The 24,069-nt window shown below is 34.0% G+C and overlaps 1 protein-coding gene across 1 annotated transcript in view; it reads right to left on the bottom strand.

Moving 5' to 3' along the window:
* Positions 1 to 23,810, bottom strand: part of LOC137400985 (uncharacterized) — a 36,578-nt gene extending 12,768 nt beyond the window's left edge. The window contains exons 1-8 of the mRNA XM_068087323.1: positions 23,754 to 23,810; positions 22,957 to 23,152; positions 22,412 to 22,534; positions 21,119 to 21,250; positions 6,940 to 7,151; positions 4,418 to 4,495; positions 2,095 to 2,228; positions 611 to 760 (exon numbers count right to left, since the gene is read on the bottom strand). Coding sequence (XP_067943424.1) covers positions 611 to 760; positions 2,095 to 2,228; positions 4,418 to 4,495; positions 6,940 to 7,151; positions 21,119 to 21,250; positions 22,412 to 22,534; positions 22,957 to 23,152; positions 23,754 to 23,810 — 1,082 coding nt within the window. The remainder of the gene's footprint in view (positions 1 to 610; positions 761 to 2,094; positions 2,229 to 4,417; positions 4,496 to 6,939; positions 7,152 to 21,118; positions 21,251 to 22,411; positions 22,535 to 22,956; positions 23,153 to 23,753) is intronic.
* Positions 23,811 to 24,069: the final 259 nt, after the last annotated feature.

The following is a 24,069-nucleotide window of genomic DNA, read 5'->3' as shown; positions in this document are numbered from 1 at the left end:
AGGCAACATAATCATCCACTCCTCCGGCCCAACCTATTTCCTGACTTGAAACTGTTAGCCTACAAACAAAGGTTTAGGGTGTAAACAGACAAATTTGCTAGTTATAGGATTTGTAAAAAGCTGTTTTTTTTCTAAAACTAAAACTTTGGAAAGAGTAGCTTATCGAAATGTGAAAATCCTGCCAAGATTGATTCAAAATCTTTATTCTAATCGGATATAAAAACGCTAAAAAACTGATTTGATTTTAAAGGTGCACTTTTTTAAACAAGAAAAACAGGTAATTATAGCATTAATTGCTACAGCTTGCAGCTAGTATGAGAATACCTCAACTATTTAGCTGCACGTGTATGTAAGATAGCTTTGCTAAAATGTGTCGCCAAGCAGGAATTATTGATAGGAAGTCATTATAATATTTGTTAAAAAGATGATAAGACAACATTTGCTTGCTTCGATTTAGGTAAAGCCTTTAGTAAAAATGACTTATATTTATTTAAAGTGTAAACATCCCTTTTACTTTCATTGAGTTACTCTCTCTAATTTTTGGTTTACCTTGGCTCTTCAATGGGCAAACTACTATTTCTCAAATCAGGAAGATGGGGAGACAACTCACGTATTATAAAGATAGACATCAACAACCATGTAAATCTGAACTACGTATGTGGTAGACGGAAGAGCTTGTCTTTTCCTTCGTTCATCTTTACCATGCTGCCTCGATCGATTCTCACGCTTCTCATTTGCAATTTTCTGTAGCCGCTGCCATCTTTCATAATCGCTGCTTCCAGGTAATGGCACTGTTAGTATTAGTACATGCAGATAAGTTACCAGTTCTTAACAAGTTTATAAAACAATATTGCTAGCAGAACAAAAATAGAAACACATATTCAATCATAGCAAGCAGTAAGCCGAGAGGTGACAGGATTTCCTGTGTATTCAGTAAACCATACCACTCTACACCACATACCAATCCAAACACTAGAAACGACATGCCACACAGTGCACGCTGCATCATGTTCACTACACATGCATCATGTGTGTGTGCGCGCGCACTCACGCACATATACAGTATAAATATATATACATATATATGTACGCAGATATATATATATATATATATATATATATATATATATATATATATATATATATATATACATATACATATATATGTACGCAGATATATATATATATATATACATATATGTATATATGTGTATATATATATATATATATATATATAAATTGTTTCCTTATCCCAGTTAACCCATTGTGGTGGTAATTTCTGCTCTAACTTGAGTCTCCTACCAGAGACCTAGGAGTTTGAGCACTCGCCTTAATTAAGATCTTAGCTATTCCCAATAGCTTACTTTTTGCAACTCCATTGAGTTGCTTGCTTTTGGTATCTGGCATGATGGGTATATATGTAAGTTTTAAATGAATTTAGTTTATTGGTCGGCTGCTCTAAATAATAACGATCAATTGTTGTTACATATCCTCAACAAACTGGCAGAAGCTGTAGTTGTCAGTTTTACTCAAACATTTTAGTTAGTTGCAAAAGACTGAAGCTTCAAATGTTGGAAAATATCGTGATTGTATAAAACAGGCTTAATTTAACACCATGGTCTTGGCAGACTGTTCAACCTGAGAATAGCCCAACAGAGCTGATAAATATACCATTTAATCCCAAGTGAAAACTGCTTTGTTATCAGCTGCAAGCCATTTGCTGCAGTGTCGGTTGAGATGCTGTAAATAACATAATGTATCTTCATATTTAATGTTCATAGCTAATGTTCAAAAGCTCAACTGATTGGACGTGAGTTATACCATTATAAGGCCGTTCTTACTACTGATTTTCTACATCTGGTAAAGACCGTTAAATTAAACCTATATAAGACGTATCTATATCAAACGTACTGAGAAATCATTTAAAAAAACTGTACAAAAACCTGTGAATTTGTAGATCTAGAAGATGAAATAGTATTTAGACTGAGATAAAAGGAGACTGCAGTTTTAAGTTTATTAAAATTTTTGAAAAGTGTCGAAAGGAATGAATTAGCAAAGTCGTAAAGTGTAAACGTACATGTGTAATCGATGGACGCATCTTGAGCAAGTGATAGACTTCTTCTTTTTATGATATGGTCCCCTTTTTTAGCCGTATGGCTGTGCTTATGTATTCCTGGATAAAATGGCTCGACTTCATATTCTTCATCTGCTGCGGTAAAGCTGCCTCTCTGCAAGGGCAACAGCATCCAAAGCAGTAATAACAGTGAAAAGTATGCCAGGAGTTAGAAGAGTACTAGTAGTAACATTTTAATATATGTTCCAAACTTGTCAACATAATTATATTGTTTGTAATATAATGTGGTGATTTGCAGTTATATTTTCAGCAAAATATTTTGTTTAGTTAAATCTGTTTGTTGAATCTTTAGTATGTGTTTACTTTGGTTTACTTATTATTTTTAATAGTTTACCAATTTTCTATTGTTAAGGATTTATATTTTTGATTATATAGAAAATATTGGAGTTTTCCAGACTTGTTTGCTAGTTTCATTGTCAGATTAGGTAAAAGCTTGTTTGTAACTTTTACTATATTTACCCTTAAGGAGTTCTTTCAAACACCGATGAGATAAATTCAGTGTAAATCAATCATTCAAGATCTTTTTTGTGAAGTTTATTAAATACAAAAAATGTGATTGCTGATTCAAAATTGAAGAGCTAGAGTAGACGGTACCATTGATGAAGAGCCAGTGATAGCAGATAAACTTTATAATTATGCTTTGGCATAGTTAAGGGTTATCTTCTCACAGAGTTCTTTTATTTCAAAAAGTATTTGAAATAATAGACTTGTTGCCATAATAGTAAGAGTATATAACTAGTCTACATTTTTTTTGTTAAAGCTCTGATGAAACGACTATATTTTGCTATTTTTATTTATAATCAGTTATCATTTATTCATGTACTTTTATGTTTGGAGACTCACAGACTAATCTATGAAGTCTTTTATTAGTTTTGATTTATTTTTCTTTGATTAAGTCAAAGGAAAAACTGCTTGAGAGATTCAAGTATTGCTAAAATACCTATCAAACCCAGACTATTGCAATGATATTCATAAACTGCCTTTTTCATGTTTTATGTTATTTTAAGGTAAAGTATGATATTTCATACCAACCGATGAGACCGATATAGTAGACCCATATATCCGACTTATCATGTGGTGGCAAAATGTTCTGTAACACTTTTAAATGACTTTTAATCCTTTCAGCTAATCAGAGAATTTTTGGAGAAACTATACAATAAACCAAATAATGTTTCTGCATAATTTAGAGTTATCCTTTCACAGAAGTTATGTTGTTGAAGTAGACTATTCTTGCATTAACTGACCTAATTACAGAGGCGCTCCAATCTTATAGTAAACACAGTTTTGAGGGAATAACTTTTAGCAATCCAGAACTTTTGGCTACCACCAAAATTAAAATGAGTCAATTGCACAGCAGGTATAAGTTTGAGAGCAACTCTTTTGTGCTACTCAGAAGCGCTGACACAATGATGCAACCAGTTGAGTAATTGAACATGATTGTTGAGAAGACTCATTCAAGATAATTAAGCGAGTAATATTATCACAAAGCGACAAGATTATGACTCGACTAACACTGATATAGCAAATATAAAACAATAAATATGTTTTATGGTGAATCATAAAAGTCATTTAACTGCTTTTATTACTCTATAGCAAAGTTTGAGCTGTTCGTGGTTTTGTATAGACAGTAGTCATGAAGACATGGATATTTAGACTAGCTATTTTCCTTTAGAATAATTTATCTGCAAGATACGCTCTTCTCAAACAATAATATTCATACAATAGCATCATTGAATGAAGAAGCGTAGTAAATGAAAAGCCGATATAATATTATATATAATAATTAAATGCTTTGCTCGAGTACAGATAAATTGTGTAGGATGAATACTAACCCGTTTTGTACAACTTACGGTGTACTGTTACAGATGCTTAGGGATCATGGAAGCGCGTTGTACAACAATGCCAATAATGCCAATTATTGGAATTATTATGTTACGTGCATTGTACTTGATCAATCGGCTAGTACTACGGGAAAGCCACTGACATCACAATACATTATCAAAGATGGGCAGTAACAATATTGCTCAAGTCAGAAAAGTAGTACCAAGAATACGCTTTCACTTCTTGCCAGGAATTAAAAACGTTTCAATTTTTCTGTTGATTAAACAGTTCATGTGTCTAGCACAGATAATCTCCCGCTGGCAAATCATAAAGTTTTGAAAGTGTTATACTCAGTTAGATATCAGAGCTTTTCTCCATGTTATCCTATTTTCAAAGCAGCTACAAGTTTATAACTAAATTCATTTTTAGAGCAAAGCAAGAAGTCTATTTATAAAAACTTACCATCATGTATTTCCCATCTTCAGAGTTTGTAAGGGAAAATGATGCGAGCTGAGAGAGGTCGTGGTAAAATCTGGAATGCTGAAACACAAAGTAGATTTATTTGAGCAAAATAATTGCAGCTCATTGACTCTAGATATAATTCTTCAAAACCTGTTAAGAACCTCGCTGAAATTGTGTTTATCTATAATTGGTAGCTACCGTGCTTGACACTCAATTTACTGATAGATCAAACAGAGTAATAAGTTAAGGTACTCCATTGTTGTAAGATTAATGACACATAAGTGGTTAGGTATAAATGGTGTGAATGATATGCATACACTTATTTTATATATTTGTTGGTTGGCCCTGTAATTTAAGCAGAAAAACGTTAATTTCTAAGCATCTTATCTGTATGATTGTAATCCAATGTGATGGCCCCGGGCCAATCAGCTTCAAGATTGGACTAAAGATGAACTTAAACAAATCTTTAGTAGAGTTTCTCAGAAAATATCGGTATACTTTTAGTATTTGCAATTGTCTTTGATGTTGAAAGCGATCTGTAATTGAATAGCTGAGATAATGCATAGCTTAGTTCAACTATGAAAACGATCTACAACTTCATTAGCTATATTTGTTTTGACAGTTACTATAAAAGTTAGTTAGTTACTAACGGAACGCACGGCGTTGCACAGGTATTGTAAAACAGCTTCTAAACAGAAGCAAGTAATGTAGTTGCCTGCTATTTGCTAATAGTCAAGCACATTGCCAATGACTTATTTGAGAAAGCTAGTATCCGCATTGCTAAAATTGCTGATAAGAGCCGTGGGAGCAAGCTTTATTGGCATTGCTCCGTAACGTAATGCAGAGTGGCTATGCGTATTGAACTTATATAACCACACATATTGCATAATGAATCTAGTGCATCTTGCATGGCACAATTAGTTAGTTTATCGTCAGGTAAAATACAACACTATGAATTACCATCAACAAAATACTGAAGATGTGCCGAAAGCCAATCTTCTGTAATATGGATTCTTCATTTCAAGATTTTAATAGCTATAACTGGACAAACTGAAACATGGACATACGCTGAACTCTATATATATATATATATATATATATATATCTTGTGGCGGACGTTGCATTTACTTTATTTACTGCTACGTGTATATGCCTTATACTGTCTTGTCCTTTTAAATATCATGATTCGTTTCCCCTGTCTGTTGTATACGCTTATTTCTTATTACTCTGTACGTTTTTAATCGACGACGCCAATAATTATTTAATCATACTTATACTTCTTTTTATATTATTATTATATTCAGTTTCGACCGTGTGCTATGTTTTTACTTGTTTTTGAACATATCCACCTTCATTTTATATGGTAGTAAATTGGGTGACTTGGCAATAGGGGCCAGGCTCCCCGTGGAGTTGTGAATGCCTCTGTTGTACATTGATTGTGGCGCTTACAGTCAAATACAAACTTATTCACTTTGAACTCATACACTCTTTCTCGGCCTGAGACAGGGGTGGATTGCAGTAACCCGTTAAGGGAAGGCGCTTGACATTAACAATATATATATAGATACATAGATGATGAGTTAGTGCATGTCAACAATACATGAGACTTTATTGCTACTAACATGCTGACAGTATTGTGTGCTGTGAGCGATCGTCAGCTGTCCTAACAATTTGTACAACTATTATTCAACTTAAAAGGTGGTTGAGTGTCACACCTGTCTGCAAAATAAAATTGCCGAAGTCAACTCCTCTGCAGAGTATTTTTTTCTTAACTCTTTTAACATGGCTTCAGCCAGACGGACGGACAAAAGGACAGACAAACAGATAATTTCGGCTCTTATTATAGTAAATATTTGTTAGGTAGATCATACAGCTATCCGTAAAAAGTAATACAAAAATCACAAGTAGAAATCATATAAGCTTGTATGTAATATCTCAGCTCAGGAGCTCATTTCTATCAACTAGATTTTGGCAAGTCATAAAACTTCTGCGCTTAAATCAGATTGAAGCATAAAAGACTCTCTTTTGACTCTAATCTGTCAAAAAGCATTTGAATCAACACTTTCAAGACCTCTGCTTTTCAAAGAAAAAATGCCGGGGTTATTGACCGGCATAAGCATTCTTCACATCATTTGCAAATCTTCTAATCAAAAACTAACAACTAAGTTTTTGATAATAGTGTGTGCCGTGTGTGCAAACTAACTTTACTATGACAGTATGACTTTCGGTCGGTGACAGACAAAAAAGAAATTTCTTAAAGGTTTATAATAATTCAAGAAACAGCAGTTACTAAATTCAAAAGCTGCGACCTGACTAAATGATTCATTCTTGCTTTTAAGTGTATTTAAATTATTATTATTCGCACATCTCAGATTTACGTGTTGTTTCCTTGCAAAATAGCAACAGTTTATATAAGTTGTGGCACAAAGCTATTGATCTGTTTCATATGGTCAAAAGAATATACCTTTGTAGTAGAAGCAGGTAAAAGCAAAGACACGATCTGGTTGAACAGAAGGTTTTACCTTGAGATTCGCAAGTTTCTGAAGTCGATGACTCCCATCTGAGTGATTAGAATAAATAGGAATGTTTCTTGGAACAGTAGAACTCTGTTTTAGTGATAACTCTATGGTGGTTGGCTCTAGTTGGGCTCCATCTATCCACTGTATTGTAAGGTTAAATATATGGGGGAATCCTTCACCAGCAGGAGGTAGACCATGATGCTGCAGCACCCATTCTAATGTGTAAAAACAATTCACAGAGAAAATGAAAAATCAATCAGAAGAATATTACGGACAATTAATATGCCTAGATAAAACAAACTTGTTAGTAAGTTTTATATTACAAGCTCCTAAGGTGGTAGTTTTGTTTTATTACGGTTCATTTTTTCAATTTTTGCTGTGTGCTTCATTTCTTATGCATTTTTATGCAATGATTTTAATGTTTTTTGTAAAATATAGCAAGTCGTTTTAAAGCAACCAATAGTTTTTCATGTTATTTCGTATTTTATATTAGAAATACTCTGATCTTAAAATATTTTTTTAAATTTGTGTACTGAAGAACAAATATAAATGGTAACTAGACTTTGCTTTCAGCTCATCTCAATGGCGCAAAATCGAATTAGGTAACATGACAATCTGCCAATTGCACTAATCAAACTACCTCTAGAATTACTAGAATCATGTTTAGTATAATTTTAACAGTGCTAAACGACATTGAAAACATTTTTACTTAGAGAAACAATATCCTGCTCAATTGGCAACCTTAAAACTTCTGTTTTTTGTATAAACATGCCCCGATTGATCTAACTAGAAACTCCAAGGTCTGTCTTTGCATGCAGGTTCAAGGATTTAGTTACAGTATGACACAAATTGCGTTGAGAATGAGAGAAATCCTAAGGGGTTTCCAGGCTTAATTCTAGTGAAATACAAACTGATTGTACATTGAATGCTGGCTCAGCGCATTGAAACTCAGCGCATAGTGGCTGAGCAATTAGTTGGTTTAGCTTCAAGAAACATATTTGTCCTCCGGTAGCCTTAGTATAAATGACTTTGACACGACTAGGGCTAGTACCTTCTTGTTGAGTTTGCTTTTAGAGAAAATGTTCTTTAGTCAAAGAAAAACTAGGGAATTATCTGTCTCTCAATAGCAGCATAGCTATCCACTATTAAAAGGGTGTGGAAAATAATTTCACATAAAAGGCATTTAGAAACACAAAAGGCTAAATTGCTAAATCATGCCATCTAACTCAAGCGTTGCCTATTAAATTTAAACAAAGACTACAGCATCTAGTGTCAAGTAGGCGCATTGAACCAAACGTATCACGCTATTATCACCCCGAGAGGCAATTGCATGAGAAATACAATTTTATTCCAAATAGGATCTGCTGAGGCAGTCATAAGCCTGCTTCTTGAGAGCAAAGCATTGAGTAATGCTTATTCCGTGAAAGCTACCTTTTCACTCTTGGCACACCTTTTTGTTCACCTGATAGCCAAACAAGAAACAAGGTCTCATGCCAAAAGTTTTCTCCCTTTTAAAAGTCTTCATATCTTAGAAATAATGTTTGATGAAATAACTTTTGTATTGCTGAGTTTTATAAGCCACTATTTTCATTGCTGCTGTTATATTTATACTACTACAAACCGCATCACCATTAGTCTGCAGTAGTCAAATTTCTATCAGAAGTGGTGAGGTTTCCCTTATTAGTCAGCTAGTCAACGTGTCATTAGAGTTCTTGTGACAGGGTGTGGAAATAATTCATTTTGTTAAGTCATTATGTTAAGTCATTCTGTTAAGTCATTATGTTAAGTCATTTTTTTAAGTCATTCTGTAAAGTTAAATTACATAAAATCTAATAATTAATAATAACATCTTAATGCAAACGTTGCTAAAGTTACCTGTTTTATCGCGGCAATTAGCGTTGACCATCTAAACACGCTAACAAAACCGCACTAGTTCCATTTTTTCAAGTGTTAGAAGATTGCAGGCACAAGAAACGAATGGTAGCAAGTGCTTTTATTCATTTTATTAAAGTATGGTTTACTTGTTTGCAACCAAATTTTTACGAACATTCATTTTAGTTTGGAAGTACACAGTATATACGAGCCAAACTGCCATTACTCATGGAAAAGCTAACAACTCGATGAATATAATTCCTCTTAGTTCAGTGTTCTACATGTTTTCTCACTTTTGTTAAACCAAATGACCGTATTGTATGGCGCCTTACAGTGCCTCGCCTTGAACGTTCACAACTCGAGTTGTACAACTCGAGTTGATCAACTCGAGTTGCGAACACGCAACGCGAGGCACTGTAAGGCGCCAAAGTAATGTCTAACTGAGCTCGCACCTCCTTTAAATAAAACTATAGCGCTGAACTAGGAAAACTTGTACTCATTAAAATATTATTGATGAGTTCTGGCAGTTTGGTTTCCTGCTGACTCACTCATCTTGTAACTAGTTGTTTTTGTACATGTACATGTATATGTACATATATATGTACATGTATATGTACATGTATATGTATATGTACATGTATATGTATATGTATATGTGATTGTACTAAACTGATTACATAGGTACCATTCAAGAAGATTATTAGGAAATTGCAGCAAAAAGTAACATGCCGACTTCTGAAACTTGCTCTATTTTAGGCATAATTATATCATAAAATATTAGCCAATGCTAGATGTTTCTTCAGGTTGGAAGCAGACTCGTGTGAACCTTCAACATAATGTATAATGTAAAAGTGAGTCTAATGACTAGGGTCTCACCTGATAGAGCTGACTGCGTGGATAAGAAAAAGATCATTCCTTCAAGAAGAAGCATCATGAGCCTGCTTAGACTTAGACCTTTTGTTTATCTGAAGCAGAAAATATCACAATTTTATGATTACGAGTTCTCCAAAGTTATCGGGTTTATTTCCTTGTGATCTTCTGTGAGTACATTTAAAAAGAGGCATGATGTTGATTTTCATCCGTTGGCAGAGCTATTTGTCCTGTAAATATTTAAGCAACCAAGTAATCACATGACTGATTGTTCAAAATAGTACAACGGATCATATTTGCTCACAGTCAATCACAGCAATTACAATGTAGCAGCCTGTCTAAGGAAAGTGGTCTTTTGCACAAGTTGGCAGAAGTATTTCTCTCATGGTTGCCAGAATTTTTTCTTCATTGAAGGTGACGAAATTTTTTCGTCAGTTATAATATATCGGTTGAAGTTGTGTACATACGATTTAGACCAATAGATCAATACCGCTACTAAGCCTTTACCCTATGACCTCATTCATAGCTAAATGCTCTCATCGATTGTGTGACTAAACCACAATAAGGTCCCGTAGCTGATCACGCAGGGTAATTATCTAGTATCATAAGTTTTGCAATTTAAACTGTGTGTATGCTAGTCGACTATCATGGAAATTTTATACACTTTTGATCAACAAAGAGACTTGCAAAAACTTTTATTTTTGATCAAACAAAGATTTTTCAAAAAAATTTTTAGCTGCAGTTTGAACATGCTAAATTTTTAAACGATATTTGATGGCAACAGCCAATATGAGTGCTGCTTAATTTTCTTAGACAGACTAATCGAGTAGTTGCTAGCAACCAATAGGAATGAGGACCACATTTGTGCATAAACATGTGGTAAACTTCAGCAGCGTATATCAGTTGATGTGCTCATTTGTGAAGCAATATTTCAGTTGCCAAAGTTGTACAAAATACATTAATCCCTTATCAACTGTTATACATGCAATTTTAGTCAATAGGGTAAAAATTTAGAAGTTTAGTATAAGTACATAAAGTTACAGCATTACCTAGTAGCCAATTATGTTACATGCAACTGAAGAAAAGATTGAATGAGCACCAATAACTATAATAATAACACAACTCATTCTCAAATGTCTGATTTGGTGCAGACCTGCCAAAAGAACTGATTTATCTTTCTACTTATTTTTTATTATGGATAATATAGACTCTCTTCCTATGAATTGAGCAACCTTGGTAATAGATGCGTCTTACAACCTTTATCTATGATCAAACTTTATATCCAAAAATATAAATCTGTACCAATTGGCTGTCATCTTTTCTCTGTTAAGTTATTCCAAGATTTCACTTGTTCTCAGTATTTTTTATTGAGGCAGTTGTCTGAAGTTAGGAGAAATGATGACTGCAAGCTATGTTACTCATCACAACTTACAATCAATACCATTTTGAGAAGTACTCACAAAGGTATATTTCAACCATTAAGTTTGTGTATTTTTATGTTCATGAAAATAGTTTATAAAATAAAAATGTGATTACGGCTCATGGTGAAGGAATTGTCTTTCTTTTTAAAATAACAAATCAAAGAATGCTAAATTCTACAGTTTTCTGTAAAAGAAAATTAGTGATTTCACTTTCAAGTTCTCTCTTTCTATTAAGTGATTTCTTTAACCAAAATTGGTTTCCTGATGTAACAAGCGTACAGACATGACATGCAGCAGGGAAATAGTTTAGAACCCACCTCTCTTGTGACAAACTCTTATCTCTAGCAGTATTATAGCTTCCCCAAATCATATCATAAATGATGAACTTACATAAGTGGATACCGCCTTTGCAGTCGTAACAATTACTATACTTCACTCGCTTGCCGTATTATTTTCTAAGCAAAGCTCAAACGCACAAATACAAACACGCTTGGGTGGACATACAGGTACAATACACTTTTTTGTACTTGAGCATCCATAAACACAATAGATGTATTAAACGAATAGAGCTGACTATTGAACGTTTCAGTAGAAATATTATATGATTAGTGAGATGTTAAGCATGTTCTATTCAGTTACATCAGCTTACATGCTGAAGCTTTCTACTAAAGATTTTTTTGTTACAAATCTATTTTTAGCTCTTCTATATATGCTATCATATCGCATGCTATAACAACGTAGAGTCATATTTTTCAGACAAAAACAGGCATAGCTCAATATAACGTAGAAATACCTCTCAAGGCTCTGCACGTAGCTACAACAGCTCTGGATACAGCCCGCAAAGATAATCTGAAGTTTTTTTTTTTTTTAAGACCTGCATGCATATTACGTGGTTAGCCTACTTTGCTTAGTGACACTCCTTAAAGAATCATGTTGCATATCTTCTGCGAGAAAAGATGCAGAGGCTATATTTGTACAGCCAATGTTTGTACAGCTATTTTATACAAGACAGATTCATAGTTCTCTTAAAGATGTTGTAATTTCAATGAGTCTTATATGCTAGTAGCAGTCTAGTAAGAAACTTCCTTATTGAGTAAATATGCACATTACAAACCACAGAGTAGTGTCGAAATTCTTAAAACATCTAGACAAGTTGGTAATGAGTGAGGAGTTGTCAGCTATGCAAAAACTGGATAAGTTTTATTGTAACGTTCATGTGAACAGTCTAGGAAGCAACAATATCTTAATCTGTCGTTGGTACTAGAGAAGCAAAAACACACATACATATTTTATACGTTTATTAAAAACCTAACGCAATATAATGTGCTGGTCATTAGTGCATGAATAGACTGCAACTCAATGCGTGACAAAAGAACTTACCTTTTTAGTTAAAAAATGTATTTATGTTAGTGATTTAGCAATGTGAGCTGCTCTTAAAAGCCCTTCCATACTCTTAAGTCTAAACAAATTGCTCAGCAATTTGAGATTTTTAGTAAACACCATAATAATATCGGTATGAGAAAAAACAGAGTTTGAAGTTCATAACCTTTTCCTAGTTGAGCTTGTTTCTCATTTAAACTTCTGATTTCTTTTTTTGTTGATAAATCTCTTGTCTTTGTTTCGTTATTTCATCAACAGCCATAATAGAACTAATTTTGTGATTGTATGGTATCATTAGCAATATTTATGGTTTTAGTTAAATGCGGTTGTCATTGCAGTCTTCTATATGTCTGGCAGCAAAGCCTTATGAGCTATATTTGTGCATGATGCACAATAAGATGGTTGAAATTGTCAATCAAGTTTGTGCTAAACAAACGGAAAAATAAGAAAAAATTTAAAAATAACAATTAGGCCAGCTTTCAACTAATTCTTACTCAAATCTAAACTTTTATAAATAATTTTAGGAGATCAGGTAGATTTTTTTCTTTCAGGTAGATTTCTTTCTTTTTCATTATAATGAAAAAATCTAAGCTGCTCTTTTTTAAATTTATTTTTGAGTTTTCTGGTGTCTTACTTTCTAAACGGTTTACACATTTTTTCTCAAATTAAGCTCTAGATGAAGTTGTCTGACCTTGAAACACTGATGTTTTACTAGTTGGCAGGCTCTCAAGCGGCTGAACAACCATGTGAATGATTACCTTCTGTTTGCTGTTTCAATTCTTGGTTCCAAGTGTGTTGTCTCTTTGTTTGTCTCATCTAGTGCTAAAAGTTTGACAAATCAGGCAAAGTAAGGCACAACTGTGATAACATAATAAAACTAATTAAGTTTTGTCCTCTTTTGCCTGTCCTGAAAATAGCAAGTTGTTGTTACTTAGCATAGAAAACTTCTTTTTCTGTTGTTTATTGTTTTTAATCCGTGTCATTTATGGTTTGATTCAGTTAATTACATTTATGCATGCAGCCTACATAACAGTGTTTCTGTATTTCATAACAAAAATGTCCTTTTTTCTTAAAGCATGGCATAATGCAACAAACACAAAATAATTTGTATATATCTATCTTTGAGAACAGCATTTGAAGCATGTCGTCAACTTCATGATTGGTTTTCAATAGGTATAAATTGATCTGCTAAGCTGACCGCTTGCCTCAATTATTTTTAATTGATTGTTTTTGCTAACCTGAGAATGCTAAAGTATAGCAAAGTTTGCTTGGGAATTTATCCTTTTAAAAATTGCACAATAATTTAAGTAATTTTTTTTTAAATTTATGATATTTTTCATCATCTCCAATTGTTTTTGATGGTTGAGATGATTTTACTGCCAAAATGTTTGAAAATTAAAATCGAAAAAATTTGATTGTAGTTAAAATGCTCAGATCAAGAAAACGCACGATTGTGGTGCCTATAGTTACACAGAGTTTGACAGAATAGAAACACAAAGCGTAACTCTGCAACTTGAATGCAATAGCAAAGTAATTTTGCACGTTGTTTCTTTTGAGTATTTTAACTCTGGTCAAGTTTAATTGATTATAAACTTAAAACACCCTGGCATTCAGATCACCTCAGACATCAAAAAAATTGAAAATGATTAAAAGATGCCAATAATTTTTGATAAAATCTACTAATATTTTGTGTAAACTCATTTTAATGCAATCTGGAGTGTGGAACGACTATGTACTGCAAATAAAAGCATTTTTTACTTTATTGTAAAGTTTCAAATACTGTCAAAAACTAGTAATAAATGAATTGGTATTTCCATTCGATGTGATAAAACAACATGACTTGCAGCGAGCATTTGAGGAACGATCAACTCTCTCTAGACTATCAAAATCTTACATGTAAAACACCTTCCACTGATCAAGCAATGTTGGAATGCACAACTAAAGCGCATGGCCTTTAGTTATTGATTGTCCATACTTTGTTGTATGAGTCAGTAGTTATGGTAACCACACAATAGTATTTAAGTCTGTAGTTACTGGTCACTACACCATAGTATATGAGCCTGTAGTGACTGGCACCCATCCTGTAGGAACCGAGCCTGAAGTCACTGGAAACCACACTATAGTTTGTGGGCCTGTAGGTAATGATAACGAAGCTTTGCATTGAGAAAGTTTTTTAAATATAAACCAACACAAAACTATTATAGTAGGCTTTATCATAATGTATTGTCATTTTTGTACCATTTTCTATTATTAATGAAAAAACTTTATCGTGGATAAAATACTTATAAAAAAACACACGCTAAAATTATGGCATCAGTTGTGCAACTGACTGTCCCTGTCTCTACTAGTATCGCCTCTTGTGTTCAAGTTGCTGTGATATGCATCTCCACTTTGTCGGTCTTTCTGCCAAAGTGCAAGTATAAGTTTCATGTTCGTAGTTTTCTTTCTCTTTTTCTCTTTTTCGTAGTTTATTCTATTATTGAAAAGCTAAAGGCTATATTTTATCATTCATTAAAGTATGCTTATGCTTTCATTCATAATTATGGTTTTTCTAGCTATAAAGCTAACAAATCGCTATATAAATAAAATCTTATTCTGTACTCATCAGTCTAATCTAGTCTAATAGTCTACTGTTATTTAAGCGCTGGAAAGGTTCAGTATTTCAAACCATTGAAATAACCACATTATAAACTTCAAGTTACTGAGACACATAACAGAAGTTTATTGGCGACAATGATGGGATAAAGTTGGATACCTGCCAGGTAACTGTTGGTCCAAATCTTCAACTTGCAATTGTTGTTACAAAATGGAAAATATTGAGCTATCATGTATTAAGAAGACAACCTCAAAACTAGTAAAAGAATTGAAACTACAGATGACAATGACTTTCGCTAATGCCGTACCAAGATTACATGAGGAAATAGAACTACAAGGACAAAATTTCACCACAGAACTTGACACGGGAGCTTGCAACAACTTCATAACTCAACAGATTTGGGAAAAAGCTAGGAAAACTTGACCTTCAACCTACACAAGTGAATTACAAATCATCTTCAGTACACATGATAAAACCCACCGGGCAACGTAACATTGGAACCAAACCCCCTACAGAAACAGAAACAGAAAACTCTAAAGTTTGTAGTAATCGCTGTCCAAGACCTCATTCTACTAGGAAAAAAAACGATCAAGCAATTAAATATTTTTATTGATGATAAAATAAGAGAGAACACAATTTCTACAATCACCACAGACCAGCCAGACACGTCATTACAGAAATAATGCAAACAACTATGTGAAGAATTTCCTGACCTTGTCAAGAACGAACTTGGATGTTGCAAAGACTACCAACTGGAGATAAACTTCAAAGCTAGTACCTCTACACAAAAGTTTTTCACAGCACGACCAGTAACATTTGCAATATTTGATGACTTAAATAGAGCTTATGATGCAGAAATAGCCAAATGAGTTTGGGAGCCAGCACAATTTAAGGATTGTGGCACACCGGTGGTACCAGTCAGAAAGTAGAAGCTATCAGGACATAACTCCGCAGACACTACAGCATGTAGAGACTACTTCAAAACAGGGAACAAACATTTGGAGATCCACAGACAACTCATTCTCCTCTCAAAGAACTTAATTCAAAGACTAGGAGGAGGATATGGCTACACCAAAATAGACTTAGCAGATTCATATCACCAAATAACCTTAGGACCAGACAGCCAATGAAAGCTAGCATTATCTACACATAGAGAAGCTCTGCTACAGAAGAAACTTCCTTTGGACATTAGTTCAGCACCAGGTTATTTTCAAGAGATTATGAACAACTCACACAATAGGTAGCAAGAGTTGCAGTCAACCTAGATAAAATTTTGGTTCGTGGGTCTGATGCTAACAGCCATCTACAGAACCTAAGGAAATTACAACAGAAGCTATCTGACAGTGGACTGAGATGCAGGTTAGATAAATGTTGTTTTGCGCAACCTACAGTTGAATATCTTGGACACAAGTCCACTCCTAATAGAATAACTTAAGAAAGGAAAGAAGACACAGTAATGCAAATGCCACCACCTCCTAATGAGACAAAGCTATGATCTTACTTAGGATCTACACAGTTTTACAACAAATTTCTACCAAACTTATTCATAATTATTAATAACGGAGCCACTACACAGATTGACTCACAAAGATGAAAAATGGAGTTAGAGCCCACAGCAGCAGACAAGTTTTTAAAATATTAAAGAAATGCTTTCAACAGACTAAGTGTTAACCTATTTGGATTCAGGATTAGACACTAGAATCTCTTGTGATGTTTAAAAGAATGGGATAAAAGCTGTAACATTTTACCAGTAAGCTGATGGTGAAAAGAGACCAATCTCCAACATTTCAAACACCCTCAGCAACACCAAAAAGAAGTATGGACAAGTTCAGAAAAAGGCACATTATGGGAGACAATTTATTCTAGTCACAGACCGTAAGCTTTTTCTAGCCTTGTTTTGATCAACAAAAGGAGTTCCAACACTAGCAGCCAACCGATTATCTAGATGGGCATTACTCCTCAACCAATACAATTATATTATATAAAAAGGATCTGGCGAATATCACCAAAACACTGATGCTCTCAGTAGATTACCAGTTAGACCAGATGAGGAATTTGGCAAGATGAAAGATAAAGATCTTGATATTGTATGCACCATTCACACTATCAGCCATCAGCTCAATCCTACGGATAGTGGAAAAGTATCTAAAGAGACTTTCAAAGACCCAGTTCTAGCAGCAAGGATGAAAAACACTACAGACGGATGGCCTCATAACAAGGGGACAATAGGAGCAGCATACAGAAGATGGCTGACTTGCTGTCAGTAACAGAAAGATGCCTATAATATGGAGCCAGATTAATTATTCCTTTGAGCCTTCAAAAGCAAAACCTCCAGATCCTGCATCTCGGACACTTTGGAATGGAGAGAATGAAGAAACAGGCTTGTAAAGCAGTCTACTGGCCAACAATTGATGCTGACATAAAATATACTTGCCGACAATGTACATCATGTGAAGAACATTGACGCCTATCATAGAAGTATACAATTTACCCTGGATGCTTTCTGCGAAGCCATGAAGCAGACTTCAATTGGATTATGCTGTAAATTTCATGGGGAGCAGCTAGCTAGTAACAATCGATGCATAGTCCAAGATCCCATCTATTCACAAAACTTCTTCAACGTCTACCAAAGCAACAACTGACATATTAGAAGAAGCATTTGCTTACTTTGGATACCCACACATAATAGTGGCTTACAACGCTACTAGCTTCGCTTCAAAGAAATTCCAAACTTGGTGTAGGGAGAGAGGTATAGTTCACTTAACAGGAGCACCTTACCATCCAGCAACCAATGGAGCAGCAGAAAGACTCGTACAGACATTCAAGCAAGCATTCAAAAAATCTGAACTTTCACCAAAAGCAGCTCTATAGCACTTCTAAATCTAGTACAGGAGAACACTGCTACCAACTGGATTTTTACCAAGCCAACTTCTAAATAGAAGACGAATCAGAAGCAAGATTGACGCCTTACATCTATCTTCAGCTCACTTGGCACAACAACACCAGTCAAGAGTGGCAAACCAGGCAAACCGATCTACAGACTAGAAATTCCACTGTCATACAGCACACGACCATAGAGATATTGCAAAAAAGAAAGGGTACTGATGGTTGAGAAATGCAATATTAGCAGTCAAATGGCACTGTAGTGCAATAGGATAACTGCAATGGTAGCTGTAATGTACTGGGTGTGGGTGTTATTATATACAACAAAAAGCAATAATGAAAGGAAAAGATTATATGTTTATATCTCTCCCCCTGCAATAGAAAAAATGCAATATTGGCCAATATTAGAAGTAAAATGCACTGATATTATTAGAATAACAAATATTATTAATATAGTAATAATATAAAACCAATGCACAATTTTGTTTACATTTAAAAACGTCATAGCTAGCAATATCAAGAAGTTGTGATATTTATATAGATTTTAAGAAAATTTGTAGAAAATCTGTACTACGTAGTCATTGTTCTGTAGTCATCTAAACTTATAATTAAATATTTTAATAACCTCATGAGGATCGTTAGAAAAAAAATCATCTCCTTTACTCATTTCCTCATTACTCCTTTACTCATAAAAAGTCATTCCCTTTACCTACACTGCGTTGAACATCAGTTAGAATACCAAAGTACTCAAAAGTATCTCAAAAGTACTCAAACATTTCAGTTACTTTGAAATCGGCAATAAAACGATTTCAGTACTCCTACATTAATTACAGAAACCTTCGGCAATTCGACAATGATATAGACTGGGGAAATGTGCACGCTATTTTTCCGTGAAATGCGCACGGCTTAATCGTTCTATTTTCTGTCGCTCTGTGTTTCAATTTCCGGTCTTAATTTTTTTTAAACCAAGCATATCAAGCATTTTGTGAAGAATTTCAGCCAAATTAATTTGTCTATTTGTGTATAATCCGTCCAGGTGGGTAAGTTTTAAGAGAATATCGACAATTTACAAAGACTTGGTAACATATTTAAATAGGGTTATATGTGTTTTGTATCATTATTATACTTTAACGACTCTACAAAACGATGGTTAAAATTGTTGATGAGATTTCGAGACAAGGGTTCGTCTCATTGTTGATGAATAATTTTCGTAAGTTGTGTGCACATGCATTTATCATAAAAACTCTCAAACTTTGCTCCGCTCGTTTGGTCGTGGGATTAATCTCACAAGATAGCAGCAAAAAGACACATATGCTCAGTAGAAAATGCTTGCTCTGCACGCTATTATGGATCAAGACCAGGAAGACAGGCTAAATAGGTTCCAGCTACAGTTACCAAACTCTATGGAACTTGCAGTGTAAATGTGAAGTTGTACCAAAAGGGCCTACTTGAAGACGTCATGTTGAGCAGTTACAAAGAAGATATTCTACCGATGAAGATGGCAACTCTTGTGAGAAACCTAAGATGTCTAAAAAGCCTCAAACATCAGTCCCTGTACCACATCTAGTTGTGCCAGATCTAGTTGCACCACAAACTATACCCACTGCCTGAAGAAGTCAGAGGCACAATTACAGACTCCCTGACAAAGACTAATATGGAGGACACAACCATCGCGAATCTAGACGTAACAGACATACCTAATACATGCCTTTAGCTTGGTCAGAAACTGTTGAAATACTTGAAAGCTAAGAAATCAATTATTTTATTATTGAAAAGCCAAAGGTTATTTTTATCACTTTTTATCATTCATTAAAGCTTTTTGATACTTATGCTTTTTCTAGCTATAAAGCTAACAAATTGCTATATAAATGAAATCATGTTCTGTACTCATCAGTCTAACCTCAAGTTATGAATAAACTACTAGCGTTATTCAAGCAATGGAAGGACTCAGTATTTCAAACCTTTGAAATAACCACATTATAAACTTCTCAAGTTATTGAGAAACAACAGATACTTAGTGGTACACAGAGTATTTCTCCTTTTTTATTAAATATTTTGTTGCAATTATCATGAAAATCAGTGTATTTTCATTTGCTTACAATGAAAATTTTTGCCAATCAAGTGCTTGAATATTACATTCAAAAACATTTCAATTATAACCATGTTTTAGGTTATAATTTTATATTAATTTGTATTATTAGTTTACCAGACCAAGTTACAAAAACATGTTTGCGCTATAATAACATGAGTATTATCCTGCTGAATCTCTTTAGAATAGTATGTGTACAAATAAGCAGCAATTTAGGTAAAATAAAGTTCATGCATGCATACAAATTTTTCAAAAATATAAGATTGATAAGGATTTTTTGAATAGCATTTGTAAAATGAAGAGTTTAGCACTTATATCACAGAAGCCCTCAGGCCTTAATAAATGACACATTATTTGACTGGCGATGAGATCGACCAGTTAGGGCAAAGCTTCTCCTCAATGGCAAATCGTACAGAGTTGCGTCTAGCGCAACATTCTTTTTGGGTTTGTTTCTGGAGCAGGCTATAAAGACAATCGTCCCCACAATGATGATCAACGCAAAGATTGCGACCGCAGCAATGACAGGATAGATCCACCAGCTACAACTTTGTCCTGTAATAAATTTACAATTCAAATGTAGGTGCAGCAGGGAACTTTAATGAAATTTAAATGAGATTGTAATAACATTTTATTACAGTTTTTGTAATTTAATTTTAAACTGAGCAGAATTGCGAAGTTCTAGAAAAACGTAACAAGCTGCAAGCAGCCTGAATCTCTTGAACTTAAAAGGTTTCAGCGAGCAATGGGGAGTGGAAATTGCAAGTGGAAATCGTATAATTTTCTTATTTGAACTATCCAAGTGTTTCAAAGCAAAGCAGAAAAGGTATCCTATTTATTTAACCGGTAGAATAATTATGAAGCAGAAAAGTTCAATTATGTTTTTTTGCAAATATAAGATCCAAAGGCTGCAATATCATAAGTACCAAGGTTATAATGACCATCAATTGCATGATTCAAAAACTAAAATGCCGGCACAATTAGCCTGTGTACCTATCATTGTTTAGTAGATTACTATACCCCTATCAGTGATGGAAGCCATCGTTTATAGAGTCACAGTAATTTATGCTTTACCTGGGCAGGTGCAGGTAGGTTCTGCTTCTGGTTGTTCTGTGCAGGTTGCCCCACTTTGGCAGAACCCTTTGCAAGACTTAGCACAAATTCTACCAGGCTCATCAGTGTATGTTGAAATATCTGAAGGGTATTCTGCAATGAGAAATCGCCGTGATATGGTAATTGTCACTAAATCTCAACCAATATAATGGTTCTTCAAAGTCTATGCACCTGCAAGCTGAAATGAATTAGTTGCAGTTTTTCCTGGCTTGCATTATTACATCTGTGACAATTTCATCAAACAATTCATTTGTTGCTTTCTTAGACAGCTGCATATTTACTGCTTCTTTGATCATTACAATTTATTTTCAGTTTTTATTTTTTGCAATAAAGGTAGGATACTACGTTTTCCACAGATTTTATATTTTGTGAATCATGTATTACTTACATGTACAGTTAATAATAATGAAAGGATTGTCAGGTAGGAAACCTTTCCTCTTAGTTACCAATGTTACCATGCACCCAGAGTAACCTTGGTCACTCATCATTTTTTAAACAGCACTGAATATGTATTTCTCTAGTGAACAACATTGAACATTAGGTATTAATTAAAAAATTAAATTATATTCACACGAAGCTTTTTTTTAAGAAAAAGATGCAGTAGCTGCCCAAGTTAGAGAAAAATTACCGTAAAAAGGTCAAAGTTACCCATTTTATGGTATATAAACATTTTAAGACTTGAGAATGTAGGTTAATCTTTACCTTTTGACAGGCCAAAATATTAATACCAGAAAATATGAAGTATAGAAAACTAAATGTTAATACTCCAGGTCTCCAACCAACACTGGTACTTTGGCAGTCTAGTGTGCTACTGGTGATCATCAAATGTGGAACCTATCAATTAATGGTCTCTGTCAAACTTCATTTCTACTATTTACGTTTCCTTTTACAATCATAAACAAAATAATAATTATTTGCACAATTATGCTATCATTCCAAAAGGTGCTGAATTACCGGAGGTGTTAGGGTGTTGGTCTATTAAACTGAAAGTCATGGGTTTGAGCGCCTTATGGCATGGTCTTTGATCATAACCTCTAACCTAGGTTTCAGATTAACAGAGAGATATCTTATTAATGAAAAGGTTATAATTATTTACAAACTAGCTGTTTAGGGGATTTTCACCAATAGCATTTCAGATAAAACAGCTTTATTAGTTTCGTGAATTAGTATTCGTAGTATTAGTCCGCTACACTGAAAAAAATTATAAAACAATATACATTACTTTAATACCAGTGAGAGTAGTGTTGATCATACCTGTGTTACAGATACACGTGTAATATGCATTCGTATTTAAGCAGAGAGCATTTGGGCTGCAGTCATTGAGAGTTGTGTCCTCACATTCATCCACATCAAAAGCCTGAGGTGCCTCCAAGATTTCTGTAAGACAAAAACTAACAACTAAATTTAATTTTATGCTGATGGATAGTTTCTAATGATAAATTTGTTTGTGCTTCTTAGTTGACTGTATTGAACCTTGCATTAAAATATTTTAACTTGGTCCCCGTCTTTAAAACAAACATTAACTTCATTACTAGCTTTCTTTTTCACAAATTCAGTGTGACTTTAGGAAATTAACTTAAAATTGTCATGGAGTGATTTTTTTTCATAAAACTCTAATGAGTACATCAAAGTTATCTGAGTTTTAATCACATAGAGGCTAGTATTTGAATTTCTTTAATATTAACAATATCAATATGTTAAAAATCTTTAAAATGTTTTCAAAATGTTCAAAGGCATAAAATCATTAAAACTTTAAGTATAGAAAAAACCTATAATGACTATGATATGTTTAGACATACCCATTTCATTGTCATTGACAACTCCCGCTAGCTGCTGCTCAAACTCTTCAACACTGATTGGTGCACCACTGGTGTCGTCATTATCTTCCTGCAATACTACTACATTCCCTTGTGCAATTATGCTGCCGCAGCTGACTGCAGGTGGAAGGCAGGTAGTCTTGTCCACATTCCTCTCTATAGCATCGCAGACAATTGTCTATAACATATTTACACTTAAATATTAGTTTATTTTCAACTAAAAAACTTTTTTACTAATTGCAAGTTGTTACTCTTGCTTAATAACTTGGCTTGCAAAATTTTTTGTCTAAGCAAACTCTGTTTGCAAAGTGAATAAAGAGCGATGTTTACATAATTGATGAACGCGGGAAGACTCGCTAGTACTTGAGCTGTGCGCTGATTGGCTATTATGAGGAGAATTTTATCTCCATGTCAGGCAGCACTACTTCTGTTGACTGTTTACAACTCTTAATTTCTTACTATTTCTAGCCTTTTTAAAAGCTGAGTTGTATTGAATATAGACACAATTTCACACAACAGTGGCAGTAGGGCATTGATGGTTTGTCAAGGCATTTTGTTGTTACGTTACAGGCTATACTGGCTTATCTTTTATGGATAGTTAGTGTTTCTTCATAAACCATTTTTTCAATACTTCTTGTTTTGTAAATAATTTAATTGTTAATGAAGCTACACTTTTAAGCCCTTTTCTGTAGGTTGCAGGTACATTTGATTACTACAAAAAGTCTACGTTGAGTATGACCTTGCTGTTGCTAAGGACTTGCAAAAATACAAAGAAATGCCCTCATCGCAGCAGGATAAGAAGCAGGCAACCCCAACTCTCTATACGCAAACAACATCATAGAATTAATGTCAATGTGTTCAGAGGCATACTTATTTATTAACCTATTTCCTATTTTTAGCCTTTGACTTTTATGTAATCATTCAATTTTTTCACTTTTGAACAAACACAAAGTAAAAAACTTGAGTTATTTAATTGGACAATATTTGCACTTATTTTTACTATATTACTATAATTGCCTCTAAGGTTACTATATTACTAGCTATTAGGTAATGATAATATTTGTTGATATATTATTAAGGCTTACCGATAAGTTT

Source organism: Watersipora subatra, chromosome 7, assembly GCF_963576615.1.
Source record: "Watersipora subatra chromosome 7, tzWatSuba1.1, whole genome shotgun sequence".
NCBI lineage: Eukaryota > Metazoa > Bryozoa > Gymnolaemata > Cheilostomatida > Watersiporidae > Watersipora > Watersipora subatra.
This window is presented reverse-complemented; position numbering and strand designations above follow the sequence as displayed.